The 15,340-nt window shown below is 42.5% G+C and overlaps 2 protein-coding genes across 7 annotated transcripts in view; both read left to right on the top strand.

The window, feature by feature from the left end:
- The window catches only part of SLC16A7 (solute carrier family 16 member 7), a 98,014-nt gene extending 83,361 nt beyond the window's left edge, over positions 1-14,653 (top strand). For all 6 annotated transcript variants that reach the window (XM_083463627.1, XM_083463628.1, XM_083463629.1 and 3 more), the window contains 3 exons: positions 7,387-7,530; positions 10,337-11,149; positions 13,224-14,653. In XM_083463627.1, coding sequence (XP_083319753.1) covers positions 7,387-7,530; positions 10,337-11,149; positions 13,224-13,495 — 1,229 coding nt within the window. In that variant the 3' untranslated portion in view covers positions 13,496-14,653. The remainder of the gene's footprint in view (positions 1-7,386; positions 7,531-10,336; positions 11,150-13,223) is intronic.
- LOC310688179 (uncharacterized protein) overlaps positions 1-15,340 on the top strand; it is a gene marked incomplete at its 3' end in the record, with an annotated part of 317,822 nt that overhangs the window by 278,411 nt on the left and 24,071 nt on the right. The window lies entirely within an intron of this gene.

Raw genomic sequence — 15,340 nt, 5'->3', positions numbered from 1 at the left:
ATATGGAGGCAAGAGTCACATAATGTGCAAGTAGAAGTTCTCCCCCTTGGGATTTCAAGAATGTTGATGGAGCCAGTTTGAATGGAGGGTTGGTAGTGGAAGCCTCAAACCTAACTCTTAGGAACACAGGAAGGTTCTGAATACTGAGTTAGACCACTGGTCTATCTAGTAATTACTGACTGCACTGACTAGCACTGGCTTTTTGGGGTTTCTGGCAGGGGTCTCTTCCAGTCCGTCCTGGAGAAATGAGAAGTAAGAGGGCTGTGTGCATTGGCAAGAGGAATTATTTTTTCCACGGTGTATCCAAAATCTATGCAGCCTCCCATTGTGTACCCCGTGAACAATTTGAACATTGTAAACAAGGGCAACACCTTGATTGCATTGACGTTCCTGTAGTCAGCCACTGGTCCTTATCTGTCCAAAGTGGAGCTTGCATCAAAAAGCTGCACAGTCTTCCTTGCATCTAAGTTTCTGATTTAAACCACCCCTTTTGGTGTCACAAAAGGTGCCTGTTGCCACCTCTGGGAGACACTGCACAGGTGAGTGTTTTCAACATCCGTAGTCACTTGGTGTTTCCAGTGCCATTGTATAAACAGTGGAAACAATGAGCAGAGGTGATCAGGGCCTTTCTGAGCAGGCAGTGGTGCTGGAAGTGATCCGGAATACACAGAAGCACTCAGTAATCTTAATCAGAACATTTATAACTGAAGCTATTGCGCTTTGGAGAGATAAAGCAGTTGCCTGAATTAAGCAGAGATACAGCTATAGCTGCGTCGAAAGGACTTATCAGTCTGTTTGGAATCGTAAGTGTGTCGCGTGGCACCTTTATAGCACACCTCAGAATTAAATCAACACCAAGGCAAAGAAGATGGTGCCAGAAAGGAGCTAACTTCTACTGCTTGCCTCAATTTAGCTCAGCTTCAGTAACCAGTGCTCTTGTAGCATCCCAGATAGAGTGGTGCAATTCACTCTGTGTTGAGCTACCCCTGAAGATAGTTTGGAAGCTGCTGGTGGTGTAGAATGCTTTAGTCCAGGAGTAGCAAGCAAGGATCATATCGCTCCAATCCTGAAAGTACTGCCCTGGCTGCCAGAGAGCTGCCAAGTCTAACTCTAGGTCTTACGAATAACATAAAAAGCCATTAGTGACTTGGGATCTTAGTACTTGAGTTGCAACCTGCAGGCAATGCCCTGATCCTTGCCCCATCTGTGGAAGAGACTAGGAAAGTAATGACAAAAGACTGGGCATTCTCAGTGCCACCCTCTGCCCCCAGTTATGGAACATCTGATTCGCCCGCACAGTCAAAACTTTCAGGCAACAACTGATTACATTTTTATTTAGGGAAGCTTTCAGATCACAAAGCACATTGATTTCCTGCATGTGGTTCTGCGGATATTCGTGCCTGCTGGCTTTTTATATTTTCTATTGTAACTGTTATTTTAACATTATGTTCCATTTTACGGCTTTATTGTTGTGCTGCTTTGACATGTCAGAGGATTTTGCAGATGGTATCATCTACCATCAAGCTCTTGTTGTTGACACTCAGTGACAGGTCTCAGGTTCTATCCTTGGGGTCTCCACCAGGTGTTACTTGAGCGCCTGCAGAGCTGCTGCCAGTCCATATAGACTATCTTGGCCAATGTGGACCAAATGATCTAACTTGTTCCTATATTGCCTATTACATTCCATTGCTAGCCCTGCATCTCAGCATGTGTCAGTTTTTCTGTCAGCCCTCAAAAGTGTTGCTTATTTGGGAGAAGTACAGATACATTTTACTTACTTGAACATGTTGGATTTTAGCCTTTGAGATGCATAGGACAAATGTAGGTATGTAATTGTTCTTGTATCCTGGCTTCTCTTTGACTCGCAAATGAATGGAGTATACCTATTACCTAATACCTTTGTACTGATAAATGTTCTTCTGCCTGAGAGCACAGCAGGATATAGATTTTATGCCAAACAAATCTTCATTCCTTTCTGGGTTCTTTAAACTTATCTGCCACTACCATAATCTTACGTAGTTTGGGGGAACAAGGAGAAAAGGAAATGCTCTATATCATCTGTGTTTCTGAAAACATAAAAATTGTACTGCTTTTTCCTGTATTCTTATTTATATTGTTTAGGAAATCTGTATTGCTGATCCTAAATCTGTCTGTGCTTGACTTAAAATGCATCATATCATGCCCAAACCTTCAATTCACTAGATACACACAACAGATGTGAGCACTACTCATCATATTGAAATGTTGCAGTTTCCCCCCTCTCTCTTTTCTCTTCTTCCAAATGCTTTCCTACACATGGACCATAAACTACTCTCTTTTCTACATCAAAGGTGATGATCTCTATCAACCCAAAAAGATGGTTTTAGGGTTGTGCGACTGGTTCAGCTGCAGTGGGTGCCATGCTGCAGGGGACACCATAACAGTGCTGTAGAACAGAGTGAAAGAGGTGGAGGGCACCAAATTTTAGTATCGCACAGGTCGCCACTGAAATTTGAGAGCCTAAAGTCTTTCCTCTGCAAATACAAAACATGAAAATCTAAGTCCTCCTTGGGTGAAGAATGAAACAGAAGAGAGAGGGAGTAGGACAAGAATGGGCAACCTGTGGCCACCATATCTCGTTGAACTACAGTTATTGTTGATAATAATAAAATTTCTAGACCGCCTTTCATTTGAGGACCACAGAGCAGTTTACAATATGCATACCATAGTAACAAACAATAGCCCCCTCCCACAGTTTGAAAGACCATAGATTGTTTAGTTAGGGAAAGGCTGGGAGAAGGGGAGTGTTTTTGCCTGGCACCTAAATGTATGTAATGAAGTCACCAGGCGAGCCTACCGGGGGAGTACATTCCACAAGTGGGGAGCCACCACAGGAAGAGCCTGTTCTCGTGTTCTCTGGACTTCTCATGGAGGAGGCACAAAAAAGGGCCTCAAATGATGGCTTACAACTCCTGTCATGCTTGATCATTAGCCATGCTGGCTGGGCTTGATGGGAGCTGAAGTCCAATGATATCTGGAGGGCCACAAGTTCCCCGTATCTGGCATAAGAGGTATGAGGCCATGCATGCCAGCCCCAACCATGCACTGAGTGGGAAGGAGGCTTCCAAGCATGTTTGGATGAATGAACTTAGATGCCTCTGCATGACCAATAACCCTACAGTGCAGCATTCCAATCATGTGGAGGCATCTAACCATGTTGAGAGGAATGTGGTTAGAAGCCCACTTCAGACCTTCGTGTTCAGTGTACACCATGTGAGAATGAGAGCGATGGGAGTGGGTCTTGTGCAGATGACCCTACTGCCCTTGTCACACATTCACTTCCAATGCCTGAAGAGGACTCTAAAGAAGGATATGCATGAAATTGATTTAGCAGTCTTACACCTACCTATCAGGAAGTAAACCCCATGCAGTTCAGTCAGGCTATATATATATATATATATATATATATATATATATATATATAGACATATGTATAGGATTTTCTCTTTAGCTTCTGTTAAAACAGATTTCCCTAGCTGAAGAGAAGCATCTTCCCTAGCAGATTTCCCTAGCTGAAGAGAAGCCTTCATCTTGTTTCAGTGTTGCCTTTTTCACTTGGTCCGTCAAAGACATATCTTGGAGAATAGCATGAACATCATGCCAGTGTCTGCAAAAAAAGAAAAATGGGGTTGATTAAAGAGACAGGCTGCTATGTAGCAGACGCCACTTAACAAATAATAAAAATTGTTAAATGTGCAATTGCATTTGTGCATGGCCATTAAAGGCTTGATTACATGCTCGTAGCTACAATGTATTTGGATTTATATCCTTGGCATCTAGGCAAGAGGCTGTAGCATTATATTAGACTCTTAAAGTAAAAAGTAGGCACAGATTCCTTCGGGGTGGGTGGGTGGGGAGTCCACTTAGCAGAACATATGGAAACGGAGTGCATTTAAGTAATTTATTCGCTGGCTAACTTTAGCATTAGGCTTGATATGGCAGGTAACATTTTCCATATTTTCTTATTTAGTGAAATATTACTGCGTCTGTAACCCTTTGTGTATCCCACCACCAAAGCTATATTTTATTATAGTGTTTAAAAGTGTGGGAAGACTCATTTAGCCTTTTGAAGGTGCTGTGTCGGAGGCCTATGTGATGGTTTTCCCAACGGAAGATTAATATGTTGACTGAGACCATATCTACATTATATACTTCAGGCACAATTATATCACTTTAATAGTCATGGTTTCCCTCAAAGAATCCTGGGCAACGTAGTTTGTTAAGGGTGTGGAGAGTTGGAACCCCGTTTCCCCTCAGGGAGTTACAATTCCCAGAGTAGCTTAACCATCATTTCCTCTTCCTAGGGAACTCTGGGAATTATATTTCTGTGACGGAATAGGGTTCTCTTAACAACTCCCAGCAGCTTTCACCAACTACAGTTCCCAGGATTCTTTGCTGGAAGCCATGACTGTTAAAGTGGTATAGGCTGCTTGAAATGAATGGTGCAGCTGCAACCTGACTAAGGAAGATGTTCTGACTACATCTTGTCAGGTTCGGTAACAGGGGTGGTCGACCTGTCAAATTTCATATAGGGATGGTGGAGAAATTGGGGTCAGGGGAGGTCAAGAGTGAAAAAACTACCAAAAGGTTATTTTCACCCTTGAATAATATTGGGTTGTGTCCAATGTTAGTCATACTCAAAGGAGACCCATTGAAATTAATGGACATGTCCAACTTGGGTCCATTGACTTCGGTGGGTCTATTAACATGGCTGGATCTAGCTTATTTCTTGCTCAACGAGAGGTCAACATCTCAAAAGCTAGGTTGCCTTCCAATATTCTCGTGCTTGAAATCTTTTGACATATACTCTGAAAAAGAAGTCCTGAGGTTTGAGATGCCACTGATTCCTTATTAGCACAGCATTCAAGTAACAAGGAGAGAATATTTGACTAAAACATATCTTTATTGCCATACAGGATAGGCCTGCAAGTTAAAGATTGTCAAACTGAGACCTCCACAAACACTAGGTTACAGCATATTTTACTTAACTTCTCACACTGCAAATGCAAAGTTTGTTCTTTTATTGGGTTTTTTTTTAATGAAAAGCTTATACCTTGGACAACATACAGATAGATTTTCAGTAAAAACCAAATGCAGTGCTTGACATTTCACTTTATTGCAGAGTCGTTTTTAGCACTGGCTTTAAATGTTAGTCTGCTTTGGCTTCCTTTTTATTTCTTTTTCCTTTAAGGATGGTAATGTAGTACTTACAAAACTAAGACAGGTAAGATCCTGAAGGAAAATATTTGGGGGTGGGGAAAATTCCCCCAAATGTGTCTGACATCCCTTCAGTCTTGATCTTTAATACATGCATTCCATTTTTAAACCCTTCAAAACTATACAGTATATTGTTCATGTGAGAAACAATGGTTTAACATAGCAAAATCACAATGCATAACAGACTGAAATAAGTCTAGCAACTGAATTTCCTTAGAAATATGATTTATGACTATAGATTTTCACAGTTTGTGGGTCTACACCACTGCATAAAAGCCTTATCTCAACAGAATAGTACTACACTGACCTATGTAGCTTCAGAGTTCATGAATGAAAATAGAATTATTTCATTTATGATTTATACCTTAGTGAAGCAGCATATAAAGAGATGCTGGACAGAGCAGTCTATTTCCAGTCTGTGTCAGTTTCACACATGTTCATTCATAAATCCCTTCCATCTGGTTTCCAGCTTAATTTGTGCATTTCCATCCCAAGCATATTAAAATCCATACTAGCCATACTCAGAGTTGACCCACTGAAATCAATGGGTAATTGGACTTGGTTCTCGCCATTTTATCACAACATGTACATTATCTGAATGTTACAGTTATAAACATATTTTATCTTAAAATATGCAATTTTTTGCATATTGGTATATTTTTGATACATGAACTTCTGCAATTCAGAAAAGTATGAAATACAAAGAATAATTACATTTTTGACTATGAATTAATCAGGGAGGTGCAAATGAGGTCAGTTTGGTGGCAAATGTTGAAAAAACAAAATTTTCTTTCATCCCTCCTAGAAAGAGAAATAGTCAATGTCTATGCAGATTAAAAATCTGGTTGATTTCTAAATGTATTCATATCCATGATATATAACATGCGCATGTACCAGGTGCACATAGGTCCTGTTATCTGTCACTTTTTCTGCACAGCCACTTTCTCTGTGGAACCCCCATTTTGAAATAAAACAAAAACAATTGTTAGGCAGAACTGCCAGTGGGGACACTGATCTAAAAAGACTCCAGTGTCCATGTGTGATTGCCAGCGCATGGGAATATCACGTCACATCCAGCCTAAAAAAAAGGGTTTCGTCTGTTTAAAATGTGGATGGAATGCAGTATTGTTGACTGAGTCATTTGCCAACCTATATTTCAAGTGGGAAACTTCAGCCCCAGGGGCCAAGACTTACCCAAGGCCTACAGCACATGCTTTGCACCTTCCGTGGGTAATTTTGCCTGGCTGGAATGTGTCCTTGGATGGGTGTAGAAACCTGCATACTACACAAAAGTAAAACCCCCATTTCTTGCCTTGCCCCCTTTTGTCTCTGGTCCCCATGGTATTGGTGATATTCACCAATACCATGCATTTGCTCTATTATTTTCACTAACAGAGGTGTTTGCACACACACCTTACCCTAGCCTATGCATTTTTACGCATGTCACTCAGCTGGAGAGCTGTATCGCAAAATTCAGAGAAGTGGGAATTTCAAAGTGCCTGTGTTCTGGTTTTGCGAATTTATTTGTTTATTAAAATATTCATACGCCACTGTTCTAGTCATACAAAAATACCAGAGTGGTTTACAACAATTTTGTATCTGAAACCACACTTAAAAAAACACACACAAAAAAAACATACAATAAAAATTAAAAATCCAGCTAACTATTATGGAACTATTATGGAAAGACAGGACAGAAAAGTTTTCAACATACTGTTTTGGAAAGTGCTGTTCAGACAGGTCCACCCTTAAACAGGGAACTGATTCCAAAATCCACCTGCCCTCATCCCTGCTCTTCAAACTCCAATTGCTGTCTTCATCTATACACTCTCCGCCAGCCCATGTTATGACAGCAGCTGAAGTAGGTGGCTTCACTCCACTGCACAGCAGGCCCAGCCCTGAATAGGTTATACATGGGCAGTTGGACCTCTCATGTTCACCTCTATAAGGATTAAAACTGGTCTGATTCAATAGAAGGCTGCTGCAAATGCACTGATGTGAATAACCAGGTTTCTTCATATTTTCTGAGCTGAGTGTGAAGTCTTCTGTCCCTCACAGGAAATGCTCCTGATTTCCATTGCATTTATGCTTTCGAAAGTAATTTCTCTCCCCCCCTCCCCCTGTATTTAGGCCCCATAAGCAGCGTCTTGGTGAACAAATATGGCAGCCGGCCAGTCATGATTGCGGGCGGGGTCCTGGCTTCATTTGGAATGATTAGCTCTTCATTCTGCAACAGTGTCCTAGAGCTTTATATCTGCATAGGTGTCATTGGAGGTAAGTATTAACCTGCTATCCCAGACAAAGCCCCTGGGTTTCAATTTTTTAAATGATAATTCAACTTGTGGTGCATGTTCTTTGCACCATTCTTACTGGGTCATGTGCAATTACAGCCCAGGCATTGATTAGCTCATGGCAGCACTTATTATAGTCATCAGTACTCCATTTTTCTACAGGTTCCTTTAGCCTTTAATCATGTCACCATACACAGCAAGGAATACAAATCCAACTGTACCCAAAATGCCCCAGTTGCTGTTTGCCATGTTATGAGTTTATTCACAGTGTGGTAGAGTTTTATGTGGAAATTCTGTAAGGTAGGAGCAAGCTCTAAATGCAGTGTTTCCAAAAAAACGGGCTTCAGTTACAAGAGCCTGAGGATCGGGTTTGTATGATGTAACATCAGCAAAAGCCCTATTAATAGAATGCCCATTCTATTAAACTTCCATTCATATGCATGCAGCCAGCAGACAGTTTGCTGTTCAGCACCCACCCTAACAGAGCCTCTAGATGGCTTGTTTTCTAGGCTTAGTTATACTGCCTAAGGCTGGTGCAGACATGGTGACTGCACACTCAAGCGATGGTCTGCCTTTGTGAATGAGAGACCACACACAGATCAAAAACGGCACACAGGATTGTTGTCTCTCAGACACAATACTTTTCACAACACGATGCTGTTACCAACCTACAGGCTGAAGTTGAGGCTGCAGTTTGTCATGTCCTGTCAATTCTTTCAGCCTTGAGTCACAAAGAGGCAGCATGCTGACCTGGCTGTGCAAAGTTAACTGAAAGATGCATGGATCAAGTTATGACAGGCAATCCTGTATGCTCTTTTTAAGAAATGAAAAAATCTGTAGCAGTAGCCATGCACTGAGTAGACATGAGAAGTGGACTTCTGAAGACACAGTCTGATTCAGGAACTTGGCAGGCCATGATGATACTGACCTGTGCTTGAGCAGCTTGGAATAGCTCCACCATTCCAGCCACCAGACTTACCGTATTTTTCTGTGTATAAGACGCCCCCATGTATAAGACGCCCCCTATTTTGGGGGACTAAATTTAAAGAAAATGAGGGGTGATGGCCCAAAGTTGTTGAGCTTTTTAAGGGGGGAATTGCACTCGTGCTATCACCCCAGCAGGGCTGTTGCTGGGGGTTGGCAAAGTGGGCAGCCGCTCCCCCCGCGCCCTGGCAGGAAGCTCCCTAGAGCACGGGCCACCAACCAGCTGGCTGGCACGCACAGCTTCTCCTCCACACCACTGCAGGAAACACTCCCTAGACCTAAACCTCCCGCAGTGGCATGGGGGGAGTTTCACTCCCGCCAACCAGCTGGCTGGTGTGCACAGCTTTCCCTCCATGCCGCTGCGGGAGACACTGGAAGCCAGTGTGGTGTAGTGGTTAAGAGCGGTAGTCTCATAATCTGGTGAACCAGGTTCACTTCCCCGCTCCTCCACATGCAGCTGCTGGGTGACCTTGGGCCAGTCACACTTCTTTGAAGTCTCTCAGCCTCACTCACCTCACAGAGTGTTTGTTGTGAGGGAGGAAGGGAAAGGAGAATGTTAGCCACTTTGAGACTCCTTCGGGTAGTGATAAAGCAGGATATCAAATCCAAAACTACTCCTCCCTAGAGCATGCGCCTCCCACAGTGGCATGTGGGGAGTTTCACGCCCGCCAACCAGCTGGCTGGTGCATGCAGCTTCCCCTTCATGCCACTATCCAGCTTTTTGACATGATTTTTGAGTCAAAAAACCTCGTCTAATACATGTAAAAATATGGTAAATTCATTCACCTTATTCTCCCAATAGCTTTGTGAGGTAGGTCAGTCAAAGAGAAAGCAGGTCACTCCAAGCCATTCCAGCAAGTTTCATGACTATATGAAGATTTGAAGCCAGGTCTCTCCTGCTCAAATCAAACCCTCTAGCCGCTGTGCTACCGGTATGTGAGGACTTAGAATTAGGCTGTAGACTGAGAAAAAGTGTTATCCACATAGGATGAGTAACATCCATAGGAGGAAAGACATCTTTGCTCAGTGAATATGACATAAATGCATTCAGGGCTACTCTTCCTTCTGGTCACCCAGCTGTAAGATTGCTAGAGGCAGATTGGCTGCCGGCGATGCCAGTCCTATTCCACTATATTCTTCCTATAAGGTTCCCAGTCACAGCACCAAACAAGGAATCTGAAATGTTTATGTGAGTCTCTCCTCCATGGGAAACCTCGGGACCCCGCAATGATGTGGGAGGGCGTCATTTTCTGTGTAACGGCCCATGTCCATTAAGCATTTTAAGCCTTATTTTTATGTGTACCTATTCAAACCTAAGTAAAGGATAAAGCTTAAAGGCAGAGGATTTATCCTTCTAAACTCTTGCCGTTTTCATCGAGAAGGTGACATTTAATAACTTCTGTGAAATGAACCAGGAGCAAATTGGATTATAGCTTAGTAAAATACAGAAACAGTGTGCTCAAGGTCTTGATATCATTGTTCCTCTGTCACTCCGTTGTCTGCAACATGAATCGTGCGTTGCAGAGCTCTCGCTTTTATTGCACTGCAATTTGAGGGAAACGAGAGAAATTTTGTGTGGCATATCAGTGACATTAAAGCACATGGGAAGCAATGAATGCTCACGTTTATTTGCCAGCGCCAACAGCTTTTTAATATTTCTGGAGAATTACTAGCTGGCATTTTGGCTGTTTGTTGTTTATATGGGGTGCTTGGAAGGTGACAATTTGGTACTATTCTAGGGGAATGCTCTATTTTTCATGCTTGTGTGTCTGTGTGTGTGTGTTTTATGTCTTCCTTTCTTTTAGGTTTGGGCTTGGCATTCAACTTGCAGCCAGCTTTGACAATGATTGGCAAGTATTTTTACAAAAAACGCCCCATTGCTAACGGACTGGCCATGGCTGGGAGTCCAGTGTTTCTAAGTACTCTGGCACCTCTCAATCAGTTTCTCTTCAATGCTTTTGGCTGGAAGGGAAGCTTCCTCATTTTGGGAGGACTTCTTTTGAACTGTTGCGTGGCCGGGTCTCTTATGAGGCCCGTCGGACCCACACCAGCCCCTGCGGTCAAAAAAGACGTAGAAAAGGGGAAAGGAGATTCTGCCTTGCACAAGAACGACAAGAAGTCCGTTTGGCAAACCATCAACACATACTTAGATCTCTCCCTCTTCAAACACAGAGGGTTTCTGATTTATCTATCTGGAAACGTCATCATGTTCCTTGGCTTTTTTGCCCCCATTGTATTCTTAGCTCCTTATGCCAAGCACAAGGGGATCGATGAATATTCTGCTGCGTTCCTCCTCTCCATCCTGGCTTTTGTTGATATGTTTGCCAGGCCGTCCATGGGCTTGCTCGCAAACTCCAAATACATACGGCCCAAAATCCAGTACTTCTTTAGCTTTGCCGTTTTGTACAATGGCATCTGCCACATCATGTGCCCGCTGGCCGAAGACTACACAGGCTTGGTTGTGTATGCAGTGTTTTTTGGACTTGCCTTCGGCATGGTGAGCAGTGTCCTTTTTGAAACCCTCATGGATTTGGTTGGTGCTAGCAGGTTTTCCAGCGCTGTAGGACTCGTCACCATTGTGGAGTGCTGCCCTGTTCTTTTAGGCCCTCCGTTGGGAGGTGAGTATATCAATGATGGTCATGATAAGAAAATGGCAAGTATGCATTTGAACTCTTAAGAGACCTGCCACCAACAGCTTGGCTGGTTGGTGCAAGTCAATATATGAAATTTAACTCCGTGCCCACCTCATTCAGATTTATTTATAACTTTCCTGGCCCCACCCTTCTGGAATCTAATGTTTCCTTGTCCACACATTTCCTTCTGTCCTTAAATCCTGTGTGAAAACATTTTTTAAATTTCCTTTCTCCTTGGCCCTTTGGTTTCCTTCACCCGCCCTCCCGCTTCCTTCCATGTTTCCATAAGTTCCCACCTCTCAATCAAGCAATCCATATCTTCTGGTCACCTGTCACCCCAATCAGATTTCTCCCCTCCCTCCATTCTCCACTGGCTTTCTTCAGACAGCACACAGTCTTATAGGACATGGTGAGCTTTTTCCACTGGCTCCCCTTTCTTCACCTTTCTCTTCCACATAGCATATGCAAAGATCCTTCCGTCTACCATTTCCTACTGTACCCTACAATATTATTGTTGGTATTACAGGTCTATCCTGCATTTCCACCATGAAGACCAAGGCAGTGTATATGCCTGGTTCCTGGGAATCACAAGTGTGGGGGATGCTGTTGTGGGCAATCCCTGTTGTCCTTTAATGCAATGGTAGTCCTGTCTGAATTTTCTTTAATGGGTATAAGGAGGGAAGAGCAATGGATCACCAGATATTCTTATGACTTTTATTTTCATTCAAAGTTAGGTGTGTAGACATTGATATAATTTTAATTTGCCCTGGTCTAAGTATACAAAACCATTGAACAGAACACTGAATTATTGCAATTGAACTCAATCACTACCTTTAATTGCCATGCGAAAAGAGCTTTCTTCAATTAGAAACTGGCTACTCTAGCTCTCAGTATGCCACCTAGTGGTGTATTTACCTCCTGGGTTAGTAATGATCAGTCCTGCTTAGACGGCTAGTTTCTCATTGAAGATTCCCAAACTTATTTTGGCATATACACTTTCAGAGTTTCTGCCCTTCTTCTCTTACACCCGTCTTGCCATTTACTTTTATTTAATGGTGGCAAACATAGCATTACTTTCTGTTGAATCCCTTGACAGTCCATAGATGGGAAGGATCCCATCTCCCATTATATAGTTCACTTATTCTGAACTTTTTACACCAATGCACAGTCAAAAGGACAATTCACAGCAGCTCATAATCGATCAGCTGCATCTGTGTTGTTCTGGATTGGTCATTTTTCAGCAAACAGCACCTTTCCTAATATGAGTTCTCTTCCTCGTTCACCACATGCACACACACACCTCCAACCTTGCAGTTCTTGAAGTAAGAGCCTTACACCAGTGAAGCATTTCCAGAGAGGTGGTTATGTTAGCCTCTTGGAACAAAAGAGTCTTGGGACACCTAAAAATCTGTCAAAATTTATTTTAGTATAAGCTACTGTGTACTCAGGCTCACTTCATTAAATGCCTAAAGTGAAATCCTAGTTAACAAGTATGCAAAGGAGAACATTTGAGGTAAGAGTCAAATGGCAATGGAATGCAAAATTACAGTCAGTGATGAGCAGAGTTTAAATATATGTTAAATTTAAGATATAAGAGCAGCAGGTTGATGATGATTGCCTTAACTCTTGAACCATTTGCAAGGAGCAGTCAATAGCACAGAAATCCTGGCACTGTTGAGCTAAGTACAGTGGTACCTCAGGTTAAATACTTAATTCGTTCCGGAGGTCCGTTCTTAACCTGAAACTGTTCTTAACCTGAAGCACCACTTTAGCTAATGGGGCCTCCCGCTGCCGCCGCGCCGCCACAGCACGATTTCTGTTCTCATCCTGAAGCAGAGTTCTTAACCCGAGGTACTATTTCTGGGTTAGTGGAGTCTGTAACTTGAAGCGTATGTAACCGGAAGCGTATTTAACCTGAAGTGTATTTAACCCGAGGTACCACTGTAACACTATTTCTACTTGCAAAAGTTGCATATGGACCTTCCTTTCTGTCTGCCATGAGAGAATGATTTGTTTCACCTTCAGTATTATTTGCAGGGATTCTCTTTTTATCTTCCAGGTTTGCTCGTGGACATAACAAAAGATTACAAATACATGTATTTTGTCTGCGGTGTCATTGTCATCGTTGCAAGCATCTGGCTATTTATTGGGAACGCGATCAACTACAGACTTTTGGCAAAGGAGAAGAGAGTGGAAGAGGAGAGGCAGAGAGCCCTCAAGCATGCTGATTCCAAGGAAGTGGAGCCCTTGACCCACAAAGAGAGTGAAGAGACGGTCAGCAGATCGAGCAAACTGCCAGAAAACCCGTCAGAAAGAGAAACTAATATTTAATGCGCGCACACACAAAAAAAGAGATGTGGTTCAAATACTCATATTTATAACTTCCATTAGAAGTATTTCTTCAAAGTACAGGCCAGGTTTTATAGAAATAATAATCAGTTGCAATTCTGAAGGGGGGGAGTTTGCAGAACATAAAATAAAACCCGTCGCTTAGATCCCAATCCTGCCCCTTCCATGGAGAGAGAGAGAAGGTGCAGAAGGATTCGCCGTAGAAGATCATAATTTCTCTCTCTCCCACTGTGCTGCCCCAGAAAAAGGTAACCATGGTGCATTTAGATTATCTGAAACTCTTGTATTTAGGGGGGTTGGGGGGAGCTCTTTAGAAGGGAATGCTTCAAAAAGTGGTAAGCTAGATCTGCTGCATTTGGGACCCCTCCTGCTCATTGGTATTCAGGCCTGGCCCTCGCAGTTTCAATGGCTGTAACATGGCCAACCACTCACAGCTAAACGAAGCCTTTCTGCACCTTGCCTGAAGCATCTAGCACCTTGAAGCTCTTCAGATGCAAAATCTGTATCCACCAGCAGTGCAGAAGTAGCACGGTGCAGCAAAGGCGTAGGTTATGCTGTAGTCCTCTGTGGATCCAGACCCCATTCTGTTCTCCGTACAGGGACGGAATAGGATTGAGGCATTATATTGTGTTTTGTTTTGGTGTCAAAAGTATTAGGTCTCCTGTTTTTAACTTGGTGTGAGTGAGTCCGTTCAAATGCTGACTCGAATCAGGGTAGAACTTGGACGGCAAGGTCTTCCAAAAAAACCAAACGATTCCTGCTACAAACATGTGTCTAATGCAAAAATAGGTGGTTGTCTAGGAATGGAAAACAAAGGTCTTAATCCTTCAGATATTGATCAATGCCTATTGACCTCTTCGCATGGTATGTTTTGGGCCAGAAGGAGGAAAGCATGTGAAAACATAATTTTAAAAATGAAAGGTTACTGTTAACAGCTACCTGAGCAAAAAGCGCACAAAGCAAATTACTCTTTCATAGGGAACTTTCAGTGGATCAAAAGCTGTTTTCTTTCTGATCAAATTTTACTATGCGGATTTTCAAGGACAAACAAAATCAGATACAAGAACTGGTGGGTTTTATTGCTAAGCGCAATAGGTGTTTTAATTGTGGCAAATAAAGGGTCATTTCCCTCTGCTGTAATAGATTTGACACTGAAATATTTACAGCCTGATCCTAAGACTTGCAAAATAATACTTAGGATGGGTTGTGTCCAACTGCTGCATTGTTGCAATATCACAAATATGTAGCTATGCTGGCACAGACGTTTAGGATCAGGGTATAACTTCTGAACAACACGTTGCCTTGTGCTCATCGCTGTATTCCAGACATGTTTGAAATCTGTTTTACATTTGTAGTTGTCACTGCCACTTTACCCAGTTACCTCTGTTCTTGAGACTCTGGACTCAAAAGTGTATTTAGATAGACAAAACTGACCCCCGCTAACAAAATTCCTGCCAACTAGGAGTTAGGGTGAATCTACACTGGTTGGTTATAATGTTAAAAATACGTTATAAAAATGTGACACGAGAGGGTGCTGCAAAGAAGTGATCCATTGGCAATGGGAAATTGCATTGAGAGCTATGTAACTTTTTTATAGTGTTTAATAGCGTTTTTCCAGATCAGTGTAGATTCCAGCCTTAGTCCTTTACTACTGTAGACCATGTGTGCTCAGGCACTCATAGGGCTATCAGGGACCAGATAAAATAAATGTGGGAGCTGCATACAGCTTAGTTGGCCATCCTGGATTTCTCCCTGCTGTCAATATCAGAGACAGTAAGCTTTTTTGTCTCTGTAGGTAGATCAAATTATTTGAAGGCCAAAGAAATC

This window comes from Podarcis liolepis, assembly GCF_965112155.1.
Source record: "Podarcis liolepis genome assembly, chromosome: 10".
Classification (NCBI taxonomy): domain Eukaryota; kingdom Metazoa; phylum Chordata; class Lepidosauria; order Squamata; family Lacertidae; genus Podarcis; species Podarcis liolepis.
The sequence above is the reverse complement of the archived record's forward strand: the minus strand, read 5'-3'. Positions and strand labels throughout refer to the sequence as shown.